At 58.3% G+C, this 16,296-nt stretch overlaps 1 protein-coding gene across 2 annotated transcripts; it reads right to left on the bottom strand.

Moving 5' to 3' along the window:
- CHRNA2 (cholinergic receptor nicotinic alpha 2 subunit) lies at window positions 1–6,863 on the bottom strand (the record flags this gene model as incomplete). Of its 2 annotated transcripts, XM_084232553.1 has the most annotated exons (6): window positions 1–126; window positions 1,176–2,190; window positions 4,977–5,086; window positions 5,377–5,421; window positions 5,731–5,882; window positions 6,791–6,863. In XM_084232553.1, the coding sequence occupies 6 exons, from the start codon at window positions 6,861–6,863 to the stop codon at window positions 1–3; spliced, it is 1,521 nt and encodes a 506-aa protein (XP_084088679.1). The 2 variants fall into 2 exon arrangements, with proteins under 2 accessions (XP_084088679.1, XP_084088680.1); XM_084232554.1 differs by lacking the exon at window positions 6,791–6,863 and having other exon boundaries at window positions 5,776–5,844.
- Between the last annotated feature and the right edge of the window lie 9,433 nt (window positions 6,864–16,296).

The following is a 16,296-nucleotide window of genomic DNA, read 5'->3' as shown; positions in this document are numbered from 1 at the left end:
TCAGATCATTCCGGCCAGGAAGGGCGGGAGGAAAAGCCCGACGGTCCCCAGGACGCAGACGATGATGAACAGCCAGAGGAAGATCCTGTCGATGACCATGGCCACGTACTTCCAGTCTTCCCTCACCTGCGTGGGGAAGGGCGCCGGTCACAGGGCCTGGAGAGGGAAGGGTCCCCGCCACGCACGGGCCCTGCAGCGTGGCCCCCACTCGGGAAGCTAGAGCAGGTGGGGGAGGGGCGGAGGGGAATGTCTGCAGACTCAGGCCCTCCAAGCTCCTGCCCCTGCCCGCCACTCCCGCACAGCCTGGGCCTCTCTGCAGGCTTGGGGTACGGAGACTGGAGGGACGTAAGAAGGTTCTAGAACCACCACCCCAGTCTTTAAAAAAATGGTGAAGACTTTTCTACCCCCATGTTTCCTCTCACCTCCTCACCCACCCACCTGCAGGAGGCGGAGATGGGAGGTAGGCAAAGGTAGATCAGGAGGCCCAGGGAAGTGGGGGGAGGCAGAGAGGGGTCCTTGTGAAACTGGGGCTCACAGCCTGGGCTGGCAGGTCTGGCTCTGAGGTTAGGTCCCCTCAGAGGTTCTTACCTCTCCCCAGGACGAGCCAGTGATAACCTGTGGCCTCTCGCCCTTCCCTAAGCTGGTGAGAACTCTATGCTCCTGGCCAGTGACCCACCCGCCCAACAGTGCTGGCCACGGTGGGGGTCAGGGAGGGCCACCCATCTGGCACAGCCAAGTCGCTTCGGGGTGTGTGAGTGGACAGTGAAGCTCAAGAGACTCCAGAGCCACGAACAAGGAGGAGGAGGAGACCCCTCAGGACCAAGAAGGAAGGCTGAGGGCATGGTAGCCTAGTGGATTCCGTGGATTCCATGGCCCTGGAGCCAGGGCCTCGCCTCCCCCACACCACTAGGGGGAGGGCGACCCACAGTGGCTCGGGAATGCACCCCTCACCAGCTGGTTCTGTTCCCAGCTCAGCTCAGCCGGGCACTGGCGACTGCCATTCCATCACCCGCCAATCAGTGTCTTCATTGGCCAAATCCATCTCCTACCCCAGGGCAGGAGCGAGGGAAGGGGCCCCACAGAGGAGACTGGGTTGGCCAAGCTGACACCCAGGTGGAGATGGTTCCTGCCAGGCTGCAGGGGCTCCCAGGGGCCCCTCCCCAGCCCCAGCTCACCGAAGAGTCAGCATCCTCAGACCGCAGGTGATCGGCAATGTAATGCACGCCTTCCAGGGCCTTCTGCATGTGGGGTGACAGCAGCACCCCACTCTCCTGCAACGGGGCCTCCTCCTGGGGGCCCGAGGCCCCTCGGTGCAGCCCCTCGTGGCTGTAAAGGACACCGGTGGAGCGGGGAGAGCCACCCGCACGCACCCACCCATCCGCCTCTTCCTCTTCCCGCCCCTGCTCCTCCGCATCCACGCAGGTCTCCAGCCAGCGACAGGAGGGGCTGAGCTTCAGGTCTGGGGGGTCCAGGAGCTCCAGGGGTGGCGGGGGGCGGCTCATCAGCAGCCAGCGGGGCACACGGCTCAGAAAGGCCGCCCGCACCCAGCGGGGCATGTTGTGGGTGCTGGGGGAGCGGTGGTGGACGTTGAGCACGAAGACCGTGATGACGATGGACAGCGTGACGAAGATCATGGTGAAGAGCAGGTACTCGCCGATGAGCGGGATGACCAGCGAGGTGGACGGGATGATCTCGGTGATGAGCAGCAGGAAGACGGTGAGCGAGAGCAGCACGGAGATGCAGAGCGTGATCTTCTCGCCGCAGTCGGAGGGCAGGTAGAAGACCAGCACGGTGAGGCAGGAGATGAGCAGGCAGGGCACGATGAGGTTGATGGTGTAGAAGAGCGGCAGGCGCCGGATGACGAAGTAGTAGGTGACGTCGGGGTACACCTCCACGCAGCAGTTGTACTTCTTGGAGTTGTAGGTGCCCGTGGCATTGACGATGGCCCACTCGCCGCTCTCCCAGTAGTCCCTCAGGTCCACCGTCTGCTCCATCTGCTCCAGGTCGATCTTGGCCTTGTCGTAGGTCCAGGAGCCGAACTTCATCTTGCAGTTCTGCTGGTCGAAGGGGAAGAAGGTGACATCGATGCTGCAGGAGCTCTTGTAGATGGCGGGCGGCGTCCAGCGCACGGTGCCGGAGGACAAGAGGTGCGCCTTGGTCATGTGGGTCACCGCAAACTCCCCATCTGCGCTGGGGAGGAGAGAGCAGCTGGGGGGCCGGGCTGCCCCAGGCAACCGGCAGTCGGGGACCCCAATCACACAGCCAGATGTGACCAAGTTGTTTGGTTGCAAGCGAGTGGGCGGGACTGTCCCTGGCACAGACGTTTATGGCCACCCACGTCCTCTTTCAAACTCCATCGTTTTAGCTACAAAAGCAGCAACTTGTGGAAAATAGGAAAATACCAAGAATGTAAACTTACCGCCTTGTAGACATCACCCAGCGCTGGTTATTATTTCGAGCAGATATATACCATTTTTACTATTTGTGTTGCAGGAATACGTCGTTCCATGGCCCATCTGTATTCACTTAACATTAAATGTTGATTATGAGTATATTCCCCCCCCAGCAGCTGAGGACACCCTGCTGGTGAAGGAAGGATTTCTGAGCAGCCTGACCACCCAGCGCCTCTCTGGGGGCCTCGCAAAGTGACCACGAGCCTAACCTGGAGGGACCAGGAGAAATGAATGGCAGCCCTCGGCCCCAACGTCCACAGCACAAGGAGGCGGTCTGGCAGCAGCACAATGAGGGTGATGGGAAGGCTCCCCAAGGCCTCACGGCCGGGGGACTCCCTTCTGACTGGACTGAGCAGGTCACCATGCAAGCTGCCCTTTGCGCCAGATGTTGAGTGACAGGAGATCTGGCGGAGAGATTAGGGTGGAGGGCAGCCCGCAGAGCGTCCCCCAGCACAAGGACAGAGGAAGGGAAAGTCACAACTAACAGGGGTGCTGGGCTGGGGCAGAGCGGAGCAGGGACGAAGGGGGGCAGGGGGAGGTGAGGTGCATGGTCCAGGGGCTGGGCGTGGTCCACGCGGGCTCTGGGAGCACTGGAGCGGGGGCCCCGGCAGGCGAGGCTTCCTGGGAGTCAGAGCCGGATTCCCTCCGGGAGGTGGTGCAGGGGGCTCCCCCAACTTGCCTCTAAGGAGCAGCCCTCCCCTCCAGCTCCCACGCCCACCCTATGCGCGGGAGGAGGAGCACACCTGGAGACGTCTGTCTTTCCCACGGAGCAGCTCCCGGCGGAGAGATGGGCAGGTTGGAAAGGTGGATTTCAAAAGGTAACAAAAGGATCAGGGCAACATTTAAATCTTTTTAAAGATGTATTTTTGTCACCTCACATAATCACCACGAGATGGCGCGTGCACCCCATTTTGAGGAAAGAGGTGCAGATTCTGGGATCTTCCCGCTGGCCTGGGGTGGGCGAGGGTGTGGGGGAAGACCCTTCTCTTTAAAACATGGAAGGCTGCGTGATGTCGCGTCATCCCCAGCGGGGGCCATGCTTAACCCCTGTGTCCCCGTTTCAGCAGATGTGCTGCCGAGGGACACACGCCCCCCCCCAACCACACACACACACACACACACCCCGCCCCGGGAGGACCGGGCCCTGCTGGCGAAGCCTCACCAGCGATCCTAAAACTCTGGTGCTAAGCTTTGCCCCAGACCTCTGCCTGCTCACAGCAGCAGAAACTAGAAGGGTCTCGGGAGTGGCTCCAGGGCGAGAAAATGGGTCGGGGGACAGGGAGCAGCACCCAGGCTGGAGGCCAGGGACCCTGCAGGCACCGCTGATCGCAGGTGCCTGAGGGCATCCTCGCGGTCCCCCGGGGCCGTCTGGAGACATCAATGAGTTGGGAAATGTTGTTGTTGTTGTTGCTTTTTGTTGTTGGTTTTTTGCTGCAGAACTTCGAACAATTAAAAAGCTATTGTGTCCTGACATTTTCCAAGGACCTGGGTGTGCAGGACATACGACATCACCCCAATCACCTGTCACACCCTCACCGCCCCAAGGACTGGCGCCCGACAGGACCACTTTAAAAATGTCCATTTGCAAACATCATGCCAAACTGCTTTTAATTTTAAATTTTTGTCTCCCAAGTGAAATTATTTGATGGCAAACACACAAAGCACGGGTCTCTGTTTCTTCTAGTAACGAAACCCCCAACTGCGGGGCTAGCGGAGGGTCCCTCGGGGCTCCCATTGGACTCCCCTGCCTCGTACTCTGAGTCTTGTGCTGAAAGACTGTCCTTTGGGGTCTTGATCACAAGGCAACCATAAAGAATGTCATCTTTTAAAATACCCACACCAGCCTCCCTGGTGGCACAAGGGACACAACCTGCAAAGCTATCAGCAGCCTCTGCAGCACGAGTTCGATCCCCAGCCAGGGAGCTACCCACATGGCGCGGCAGACCTCTCCTGTCTGCCAGCTGCTCCCCTCAGCCGTGTATTTCAGTCAGTCTGCCTGTTCTGTTCCCCACTCTGTCTCTGGTGAGTCCTCTCACCCCCCACATCTCTGGCCTGTACCCCAGTTCTTGTATGCATAAGTAAATAAATCTTTTTTAAAAAAATAAAATAAAATATCCACACCACGGGCATCAGCCTCCACGTGGGTGTCACCCAGATGCTCCTCGCGCCTTCTAGCCAGCCTGCATCCTCAAACTCAGACCCTGCACCACGCACATTTCTTAAACAATACTGTGTTGGCAAATCTGTGTCTGCACAGCGCCTGGCACTGGCACGTCGTGGGTGCTGGATACACGCAGCCGTGTGAGTGAAGAGCGATATGAAAGAAATAAAGAATCCAGAGAAAAGGTGGTGATGGGTATTGGTATCGCTGGGAGCGACAGGGAGGCGATGATGCTGACACCAAGGAGGGCCACCTCCCGAGGGGTGTCCCGGGAGCCTCCCTTTACCCCGCCCCCCCAACTTCCCTCCCCTAGCCCCGCAGGAGCTCCTCCCAGGGCCGTCGGGACCCCAGCCTCCTCCTACTTGTTGTAGAGGACAATGTCGGGGATCCAGATCATCTCCGAGGGGACCCGCAGGGATGTGATGTTCCCGAAATCGGCGGGGTTCCAGCGCAGCTTGTAGTCATCCCACTCCTGGGGTGGGGAGAGGTCACGGGACCTGCACTGCCACATCCAGGCCTGCCCCACCCCCAGCTCCACAGGCTAGAAAGGGCAGGATGCCCAGACAGGGCTCGGAGCTGGGGCCCAGGCGTGCAGCCCGACAGCAGCCTAATGCACCCCATCGCTTGCCTTCCACGTCCAGGGCACAAGTGGGCCACAGGCCCCTCTGCGCCCTGCTGGTGCTCACCCCGCCACTCCCTGGCTGGGCCGCCGCCTGCCACCTCACTCACTTGGGGGGGGCGCGGGGCGTGGGGGGCGCTCACCTGCTTTAGCCAGACGTTGATGGTCATCATCTGGTTCTTCTCATCCTGGACAGCAGCGGGGCGAGAGCAAGCAGGTGGCGTGGGATGAGCCCGGCCCCACTCAGCAGTAGCTCTCCTGTGGCACCCCCAAACCAGCTCATCCGCCCCCCCCCAGAGTCTTCGGGATCACACAGGCCCCGTGGGTCCTCTGGACTTATGCCAGGTGGAGCAAGCTGGGCGTCTGGGAACCCCACTGCGGACCAGCAGACCCGACCCCCGCGGGGAGGGCCCTGGGGTGAGGCGGGCTCCAGGGGTGAGGCGGGAAGGGCAGGCTGCAGAGGGGTGCCGAGGGGCCCCCCGGGGAGACTTGCGCACCACGTCGATGAGCTGGGCGATGGACAGCCCGAAGCGCACGATCACCACGTCGGAGGTGCGGGGCACCGGCCGTGCCAAGCGGTTGTAGCCGCCGAACAGGTGCCTGAAGAGCCGGTCCTCGGCCTGGACGCGCGGGCCGCGCTGCGCGGGCGCTGGGGGCACAGGGGTGGGCGTCGGGAGGCCGCAGTGGGGCGGTGGCTCCTCCCCAGACCCCCAACCCACTCCACATCCCAGCCTCTCTCCTCATCTGCAAAGGGGGGCGCTCCCCAGAACCTGCGTCAAAACGCTCTAGAGAATTAAGCACAATCATGCGCGGGGCGGCTGCACCGAGCATCAGGGTGCGGTCGGCACCCCAAGCACCAGGCCCTGGCTGCAGGGAGAAGGCCAGGCAGGGCGTGGGGAGGGTCGCGGCACCGGGCCGAGACTGCCTGGAACTGAGGCCCCCCCAGGGGGGCAGGACAGCAATATGGAGGAGCTGTCTGGCTGTGGGGGTCGTGGGGACCCCGCTGAGAGAAAGGCAGGCCCCTGACTGGCTGCTTAGTGCCCTTCACCCCCATCTGCTTGACGATGAAGCACAAACTGTGGTTCATGCCACTTCAGCAGCTCCCCTATTTTTTCTCAGACCACAAGTTTGGGGCTCTTATCACCAGCCACGGTTCCCCAAGGCCTGAGGGAGTCGCTCCTGCCTCTTCTCCGTGTTTTGCACGCTCTGCCTCCTGGGCTTCTGCTGCGCGCAGACTGGCAAGTTCTGCTCCAGGAGCCAGAGGCACGCAGCAGCAGGGTGCGGGGTGCCCGCAGGCCCCAGGGCCGGTCGGACTTCGGGGGCACCGTCCTTGCTAGCCCTGCGATGGTCTCGGCATTACTGATCTTGCAGATGAGGGGCTCTGTTCTTGGGAGGCTCAAGGTGACCCCCTGCCTTGTCAGAGCTGTGAGCGCCTGCTGTGAGCTCCCCGGGCCCCTGCAGCTCTGGCTGTCGTCCGAGCCCCCCTGCGCAAGTTTCCTCCACGCGGCCTGTGAGCGCACAGGGATGACCCGGCGGCCTGTGGTTGCGCCCACTCACCTGCTGGAATCAGAAGGAGCCACCACAGCCCGAGCTGTGCCAAGGGCGGGCGCGCACGGCACATGGGGCCCATGGCTGCAGAGGGGGTGCCGAGCTGCCCAGGCCACGAAGGGGGCGGCCGGGCCTTTGCTGTGTCCCAGCACGGCCTCCAGGGGCGTCCCGGAGCTCCTGCTGGCTCCTGCCGGGCTCCTCTCACCTCCCGAACCTGAGCAAGACCAGGAAAACATGGCAGGGTCATGCCAAAGGTCATGTCAAAGGTACAAAAGGGCCCCCCACGAGCCAAGGGCTGTAGGGTTCTCCCTGGCTTAATTGAGTACGCGGGCTTCTCCTCTGGGACCGTGCAGCTGCCCCCGTAACCCACGCCCGACCTGCCCCAGAGGAGAGCCGGTGAGACCCAGGTCCCCAGAGCCCGGTCTCGGTGTTGTCTCTGTAACACGGGGACAGACGCGCTAACACGGGGAGGGGCGATGAGAGAACAGGGACACGACCCAGGAGGCCTTGGGTCCCCGCCCTCTGCTCACCAACAGGTGGCGGCAAGAGAAGTGGGTGAGCGGGCGGCGTGGAGTGAGCTAGGTGAGCCCTTGAGAGAGATGAGTTAAGTTGAGTGAGTTGAGTTGAGGATCTGAGCGAGGAGTTGGGCGAGATGAGCGGAATTGAGATCCTGGCGTTGCCTGCAGAGACTGACTTTGCGGGAAAGCCAGAGGGAGGGACTGCAGCGCTGAGGACTGTCTGCCCAGCTCTACACCCGGCTACCGCAGACTCAGTTCTCATGGTGTCGTAGCAAACATAAGCCCAGATCTGCTGCAGAGCAAGCGCAAGGACCAGGGGCCCCTACAAAGTCTCCCATTGACGTCACCGGGTCGGGCTTCACTTTGTACTTTATTTTATTTTTTTTTTTTTAGAGGCATGTTTTTATTTATTTATTTGTTTGTTTGTTTGTTTGTTTGCTTGTTTATACAAGCACCGGGTATAGTCAGAAGCGCGGGAGGGTGAGAGAATTCACCAGAGCCAGAGCGGGGAGCAGAGCAGGCAGAAGGAGCGAAGTACACTGCTGAGGGGAGCAGCGGGCAGCAGGAGAGGTCTGCATGCCATGTGGGACCCTCGCCAGTAGCAGGGGATCGAACCAATGCTGCAGAGGCTGCGGGCAGCTTTGCAGCCCAGCGCTCAACCACTGTGCCACCGGGGGAGGCCCTGTCATTGAGATTTTTTTTTTCCAAAGATTTATTTATTTTTATTTATACAAGCACTGGGTACAGTCAGAAGCGCAGGAGGGTGAGCGAATTCACCAGAGCCAGAGTGGGGAGCAGAACAGGCAGAAGTACACTCCCCTCAGAAGTACACTGCTGAGGGGAGCAGCGGGCGGCAGGAGAGGTCTGCGCGCCATGTGGGACCCTCCTCCTGTGGCCGGGGAGCAGCCGGGGATCGAACCGGCGCAGCAGAGGCCGCGGGCAGCTTCACAACCTAGCGCTCAACCGCTGCGCCACCGGGGAGGCCTTCACTTTGTACTTTAGATGCTCCCTGGGCCCCTGCAGCTCCCCCTGCAAAGCCGAGCTCACAGCTCCTGTCTCTCCCATCCCCCGCCTTGCAAGGTGTAGGACTCCCTGGCCCCACCCCCCCACTTTCTCTGGGGATGTCGGTGACTCCAGTAAAGGTGACTCACCCCACCCCACTATGACCACCACCTAGAAGCTTTGCTTGCTTGTTAACATGAAGGGGAGTTACAAGAGCCAGTTGCTGATCTCAGCCACCTCGTAAGCGTGGAGGCTCCTGCTTTCTTTTTGGTTGGCTGTGAGAAAACAGAGCAGGATGGCGCAAACAGAGCAGGGCAAACGCAAGGAAGAGGACTCCAGGGTTCCCTTTGAGGTTAACGCCTAAAAGATCTTCCTAAGAACAACTCGCATTTGCGTATTTTAAAATTTATAAGAAAGTTTTGTACATTTAACCTCATTTGGGTCTCATAGTATATGTAAATTAAAAATAATAGTACTGTCCAGAGAAGTGGACTGATTTGCCCAAGGCCCCAGAGTTAAACAGCCATAAACCTGGAATTCACATTCAGGTCTTCAGCATCTCAAGCACAAAGTGAAGCCCCACCCCGTGCCAGCCTGTCAGGGGGAGATTTTGTACGAGTACTTCGCCCGGTCCCTGCGTTTGCTCTACAACACATCCAGGCTTATGTTTGCTAAGTCACTATGAGAACTGAGGTCTGTGGTAGATGGGTGGTGAGAAGAGAGGTGCTGAACCCCAAAATCAGGCTCATCTGGGTCCAAGATTCTAGAAGCATCTTCTATGCACAGCTTCACCCCCTCCTTCCAAGCAACATCACAACCATAAATCCCAAGGCTTCGATCTGTTTTTACCTTTTAAGCAATGGCACTATATTAAAGAAAGAATTTTTTCCTGAGTTTGTTAAAATAGGGGGAAGGGAAGCAGAAACGCAGGCCAGCTGAAGTTGCATCATGAAAATATGAGCGAGAGAGAGAGAGATGTCCTGGGCTCTGGGAGAATGTGCAAATGAGATTTCATTGACTCTGGAGGACATATTCCTGCAAGGTGCCTCAAATTTGCATCCCTTGTAATTAGTCCACTGTGATAATTTCATTCATTCGTTACTGGAAACCAGAGGAGAAATTGTTCCAGGTAATTAACAGTAATTAGAGGAACAGTCCACCTCTCTGTAGCAAGAGATCACAAGGAAAGAGCCGTGGACCTTTAGATCCTCTAAATGACTGAAGTGACAGTTTTGGGGGAGGGGCTGGCTGTGGGGTGAGTCCCATCTGTAAAGTGAGTCCAGGTGAATGAGGTGCACAGAGCAACCTCCACAGAAAACACTGCATATGACTGCGGATGTGAATGTGCTCAGACGCCAGCACCCCGCTGAGCTGGGGCTGCTGCTGATGCACGTGGGGTCCAGACTGTCCCAACCCCCATCCAACTCACCCAGCCTCTCTTGACCACCCCCTAAGCCCCGGTCCCATTGAACTCAGCGTAATTTAGGGCGGCTTCTTTGTCCATCTTCCTGCTGCCGCTGCCTTTCAACTTCTCACCCATCAGACCACCTTTTATTCTTTCCACGAACATCACCTTCTCCAGAAAGCCTGCCTTCATGCCTCCCAGCCCCTCTCCCGCCATCCAGCAGTGCCCCCAATCACGGGGAGTTCCAGCTCTCCCAAAGAAAGTTCCATCAATACCCAAAGAAAGTTCCTAAATTCTAGGAAATGATACTTTCTTCTTCCAAACAGTCTCATTAGGGATGCTTAAGGGGGAGAGCATAGCTCCGGCTCTCATATCCACGCTGCTCAATAACTGATCAATCACAGAAGCTTAACAGCTCAAGGTTGGGTGGAATCTTAAAGGTCATCTGGATTACCGCCCGCTGATATAGGAATCCCCCACCATCCCAGCCTCAGAAAAGCCCCAGCAATGAACTTGCCAGCTTCCAAATCACTGAATACCACTGATCCTGTTAGTCTTTATTAAAGCATGTGGCATATTTGCTGATGAGTAAACAAAAGGCAAAGGAAGAAACGTTGTGCACAGAAGCAGATTCCATTTAGCACAGCCACCAACTCCTGGGATGCTGCTCCCCGCCAGCAGGAGGGGTGGGCACTGCCCAGCCCTGGCAGGGACAGCCACAGGGCTCAAATTTTTCTAGAAGCAGGCAGCCTCCAACATTCTGTATCCAGCCTCACCCCCACAACATCCCCATCCTACAATGTCTCCACAAGCTTCGAGGGCACTTTTCTTACCTGTGGCCGCGCCGGATGGTCATCCAGAGGACACCGAGGACCTGCCCGGCTTGAAAATCCTGGGCAGCTGACAAACGCCCGCCCCAAATGGAGAGGCAGGTGAGCCTGGGCTTGGTCATGTCATTTCATGGCCGAACAGATGCTGGGGCAGACACAGCGTGGCGATGAGGGACAACACCCCCCACCCCAGAGCCAGGCTGCTGCCCAGGGCGGGCTGGCTAAGTTCTGCAGGCAGGGCAGTCAGCCCGGGGCTGCCCTGCTCGGGAGCCAGGCGGTGGTGGTGGTGTGCCGAGGGGGCGTCCTGGGAGCCAGCCCCGGGTGTGCAGGGCAGAGCAAGGCTGGTCATAGGCTGACCGCTGCCTGTGCCCGCTAGCACACAGACCCGGCTCTCCTCTCTCTCTCTCTCTCTCTCTCTCTCACACACACACACACACACACACACACACACACGCACACACGCACACACGCGCACACACACACAGGAGGAGGAGCCTGTGACTATTCAGCCTGCCGTGTCCAGTGGCGACAGTCAGCCAATTCACTGTCCCTCCATCCAGCTTCACTCTGCCCTAAAGTACCCCCTGCTCTGGGGTCACTGCCTCAGCCCCCCAACTTCAGCCACAGAGGGGGACCCTCCTGAGTCCCGGGTCTGTCTCTTGAGAGAACAGCTTGGTTTTGAGTGAAAGAGGATGGAGGATGGAGCCAAGGGTCAGCCAGCTGCAATCTCGCCCGTCCCTCTTCCCAGACGAACCCCAGATCCCCAGTTAGCTTCATGCCGGGCCACTGGGTCGCTGATGCTGTCACCTGGCGTGGCTGAGCTTGCCTGTCACCCTTCCAGCCTTGACCTGGCCTCCAGTCCCTAGAGAAGCAAGGGCGTCCCCCGAACCACAAACCCCGGCCTCCTCTGGACTGACATCTGCTCAGGCGCCCTGCTCCTCCTCGGGTGTGGGGAGCTGGGCCCCAGGATCTGGAGGGTGTCCCCATCTACTACACCCCATCTACTGGGGTGTCCCCCAGGCTTTTGCACAGCTTCAGCTCCCTCTCCCGCACGTGCTCTCCCCCATGTGCTCTCCCCCCATCTCCCATCGTCAGGCCCCCTGGGGCTGCCGCGGCCCCCGGCCATCTCAGCCCTTACTCTGAAAATCCAAGGGCCCCCCACGAGACAGGCAGACTCCGCTTCTGGCTCTGCTCCCTGAAAGCTGTGTGGCCCGGGGCGGATCTCTCCAGCAATCTGTACCTCGGTTTCCTCTCACGTGAAAGGAGGCTGTGACGACGGGTTCCCACGGCGTGGCCTGTCACGAGGAGTCAATGAGTTGACATAAGGAACAGGCTTGGGCGAGCAGAGTGACCGGGGAACGTGTGTGCGAGGATCACGTGTGCGCCTCGCCTGAGGGAATGTGCACGTGCCTGCGCGTGTTTGATTGCTCGTGTTATGTTTTGAGGAAGTTAAAGACAGATTGTGCAAAGAAATCACTGTTCCACTGTTTGACCTTCGTGCTGCTGTGTGCTGTGTCCAGAGGCTCCTACACACCCCCCCACGGACAGAGTAGATACACGTGCGTGTGTGTTAAAACTAGGCAAGTACTACATGTATGTGCTTTCCAGCAAGAAAGCCTGAGGGAGGAAGAAGGAGAAGAGAAAGGAAGGCGGAAGGAAGGAAACCCTCACACGTGGCATCGCAGGGCTCTTGGGTGCGAGCAGTAAAACCTGCTGCTTGATTAAAGCAGAAAATGATTTTCTTAAAGGGTAACTGCTGGGTGGGTCACCGAGGCGCTGGGGAACCTGGACACCCTGTTTGGCGCACAGGGGAGGGAGGGAAGCCTCAGCCAGAATGGAGCCCAGGTCGTGAGCCACGGCCGCCCGCGGCCCGGGCTGCAGCTGACACAAAGCTTCCCCTGCCAGGCCCGGCTCTGCTGTCGCCGCCGCCCCTGGAGCCTGGCCACTGCAGCGGCCACCGCAACTGCCAGGCTGGCTCTGTCCCCGCGTCCTGTGGCACCAGCGCCCAGTACGGAGGTCAGGACAGAGGCGTCCCGTTGACCTTGTGCCCACGAGCTGATGCAAGAAGGCTGGGGGTGGGGGTGGGGCTGGGGGACTGTGTGTGGGGTGGGCTCTGCCGCCTTCAAGGGGGGTCATTGCCAAGATGTTTGAAAAGCATTTAAGAGCTGGAAAATGGCCTCAAACTAGCTCCTTGGCTTCTAACATCAGTGCACCCCAACTTTCCATAACTACACTTTGGAAAATAAGGCTCAGCTGCAGGTGTTTGAAAATTTGTGCCCCAGGCCTTTAAATCAGGTGTGGTCGGACACTTAGACACGGGAGTGACCGTCATGCAGGAAGAAGCTATCCTCGCAGGTCCAGACGCGGGAGCCAGGCCAGCGGGGCCCTTGGGGACGCCCCAGGGCCGCCAGGAAGCAGGAAGGGTAGAGGGAAAGGCATGGTCCGCAGCCCTTACTGGGTTTCTTGTCGGAAAGATGAGGCAGGAGAGGAAAACAGCTTAGGATCGGGCAGTCTGAATGATTTTGGTGGGTTTGGCTAAGGCAGTGGCCTTAGTTGTCTGGTCCCTGGAACTAGGGTGACTCGGTCCAGGGGGATCTTGGTTTGATGTGTGAAATAGTAAAGCAGGGGGTTGAGGTGGGGGTGGTTTGGGACTGATTGGACTGGTTATGCATGGGATTTTTGCACGTCCCTTAAAGCTAGCCTGCAGGACACACAGACACAGCTTTGGCTGTTATTTTCGTCCTGTGAGTAGCAGGTGCCAAGTAGACAAATACAGAGTCTAAGAAAGCACAGGAAGCTAGCGTGAGGCAAGCATTCCTCATGTAGATGTGCCTGCTCCTCCTGACATTGAGGCTGTGTCTCTAAGTCTCCCAGGCACCCAGCAGCTCCACACCAAACCTCTGCGGACATTGCCTGTTCTTGCTTTCATCCAGATGCAATGTCACCTTGAAATTCTGTGTCCTGGAAAGTAAATCATAAAGTCCATTAAAAACACACAGCATATAAAGTAATGAGGTGGCAGAAAATAAAATAGATTTACACCAGGGGAGACAACACAGGCAGGCATAGCCCTCACTGTCACAAAAAATTATTACCCTTGGCATTTGCAGACTTCGCCTCCATCCGGTCAGAGCCAGCATCTTCTACAAAGATAAAACGCCCTCCCGGTCACTGCAGGGTTCCATGTAATCAGTTTGCCACCAGATAAATACTTTGGGCCTCTGGACTCAGGCACCCCATCTGGACCTCAGGGTTTATCAGTGTCGCAGCTGCTGGGGAGTCCTGGCATCCTGCAGTGGCGGCAGAGGGGATCGCAGAGGAGCGGCAGCTGTGACTAACGTCCCCTGATTAAACACAACAGTGCGCTGACATCCACGCGGCCCGTGCGTCTAGGTGGAGCTCGGTTCATCAAGAGCCCCATCCCCCATCACTCTAGGTGCTGATGGTGTCCTCATCCTTGAGATTCCCCAGAGACGAGCTGCTGATTTTATCTATTATTTTGTAGGGGGGGTTTTCTCTATCCAAGCCTGATGACCATGAGAAGTTTCCTTAATTCAAAGCTCAGCACTGAACGTCCAAACCACTCCCCACAGCTCCTGTGAGGAAGATGATGGTCTTTGCAGCTCAGCGCATCAAGCACTCAGAGAAGAGTGTCTCAAGAGTTTTCTCATATGAGGAGGGAGGTGGCAGGTCATATGTTTAAGTCTGTCCCTATGCCTGCCTCTGGGAACTAACCTCAGATGGTTAATGTGTATGTCAGCTTTGCTGGGCTAAGGAAGGCCGGGGAGGCTGGCAAGACCTGTTTCTGGATGAAGCAGCCACGCAAATTCTTCTCAAGCACTAAAGAGCTAAGCCATGTTTTAAAACAGGGCTGCAAAACCAAAGCCTGAAGGAAGTGGCACAGGGGCGGAGGTTACAGGGACTCCTGAAGGAGGTGGCACAGGGGCGGAGGTACAGGGACTCCTGAAGGAGGTGGCATGGGGCGGAGGTTACAGGGACTCCTGAGCAAAACCTAATGAGTTCACTGCAGTTCAGCGCAAATTCAGTGATTGGTGTCAGGTGTAATTTCTGAATTTTCACGACTCCATTAGCCAAGTTTTATAATTCCATGCTATCACTTCAAACATATTTGATACATATTAAAATGAGCGGACATAAGGGTTAGGATTTGCATTTCAAAAACGCACCCAGTTTCCATATCGCCAGGGAGGGCTTATCTGCCGGTACTCTGGGTGGCAGAGAAGGCAGGGAGGCCTGACCCCCCAGAAAGGCAGGGCAGCGCCAACCTTCTATTAATTGCCTGAGAATTCAGCAGGAAGTTCTGTGACTCACAGATTCTGGAAAATACTCCAGATGAGACCCATGTGTTAGCTTCCTGCCCCTGAGTAGACAGAGGCCCTGTGGTGGCGGCACCCACCTTGTGGTGGGTGCCCCTGAACACAGGTGACTCTCAGCACAGAGTCTTCCAGGTTCATTTTCCGTCTCATTGGGGGATTTTTAAAATACGGTTCTGCAGGTGCGCCCTTCGCGGCCTTATTTACTTGTTCACGTACGTGTGCAAGTACATACCAAGTGTGTCAAGGGCTTTCCACGGGTAACCAGTAGCACCAGTCAGGCAAGAGAAATCACTCCGGCTGCTTTAAGTAGAAAGATTTAAAGCAGGAAATCAGGGGCCTATAATCCTGTGAAAGACCTGGAGACCTGAGCTCCAAGCCAGGCTTGAAGAAACACTGCCAGAAAGAGGCGAGAGCCAGAAGCTGTTACCTTTGCCCCAGTTCGCGGGCCAGCCCCGGGCCAGAGTTCAGGATCACCCGCCCCCGCCAGCCAGGGATCCCAGGCCTCGGAGTTGGATGGACTGAGCCACTGGGTGAAAGGTGATGCCGACTGCTAAGCAGGAGCCAGGCTGGGCGCACAGGCCACGCTGGAGACAGGGGACAGGGCCTCAGGGGCGTCCTGAGGACACGACCTGCAGTTTGGGCTCAGTCTTGCCCCTCAGACCAGCCCCTTCCTTACCGATGACGGCGGCCCCTCCCTGTCTCCCCCACGGTATTTCTGGTGAAAATATTATGTGTTGGCCACGGCCGGAGCTGTTTCTCTGCACGGAGGCTCTCATGTGGGCCTTGGCCAGGCGTCGCCGACTCCCGTCAGGCAGACTTGGTGAACGCGGTCTCTTTCCAGCGCGGGCGGCGGCCTTGGCAAAGTCGCCCGGGATGGCCGTGCAGCCCTGAGCGGTGGCGCCGTCATCAGCACCGAAACCGGCAGCGGCTGCTAGGGCACAGGCCCGAGGAGACGACGCTGCCCTGGGTGCAGGGGTGAGGGGTGCCTTGCAAAGAACGAGGTGGGGCTGGCGCACCTTGTTCCCCGGCAGCCTACCCGCGCTGGGACGATGGAGAGCTTGGCCAGGGTGATGCCCTGGAGTTGGCAGAGGCTACCTCACTGGAGCATTAAACACCCAGTACCTTTGTCATCCCTGATGGCGTACCCTTTGTCATCCCTGCTGGCGACAGCTGCCTTGGACTAGGTCTGCTGGCCAGGCCAGGGCTGCTTTTGCACTGGCAAACCTCGTTCTTGAGGGACGGCCTCAGGGAAAAAGACAGTGAGCTCAGATTTGTGGATGGGTCAGGAAGAGACGCTCATGTCCTTGGCCCGGCGGGCCGGCTTGGTGACGGGGATCCGCTCTGGTCTTGCGCCTTGCCTCCGCGAGCTCCGCAGCCTTGGCCCAGTTCGCGGCCAGCCCCGGAGGCTGCTGCAGAAGCCTCC

Source organism: Talpa europaea, assembly GCF_964194135.1.
Source record: "Talpa europaea genome assembly, chromosome: 4".
Taxonomy (NCBI): Eukaryota; Metazoa; Chordata; class Mammalia; order Eulipotyphla; family Talpidae; genus Talpa; species Talpa europaea.
The sequence above is the reverse complement of the archived record's forward strand: the minus strand, read 5'-3'. Positions and strand labels throughout refer to the sequence as shown.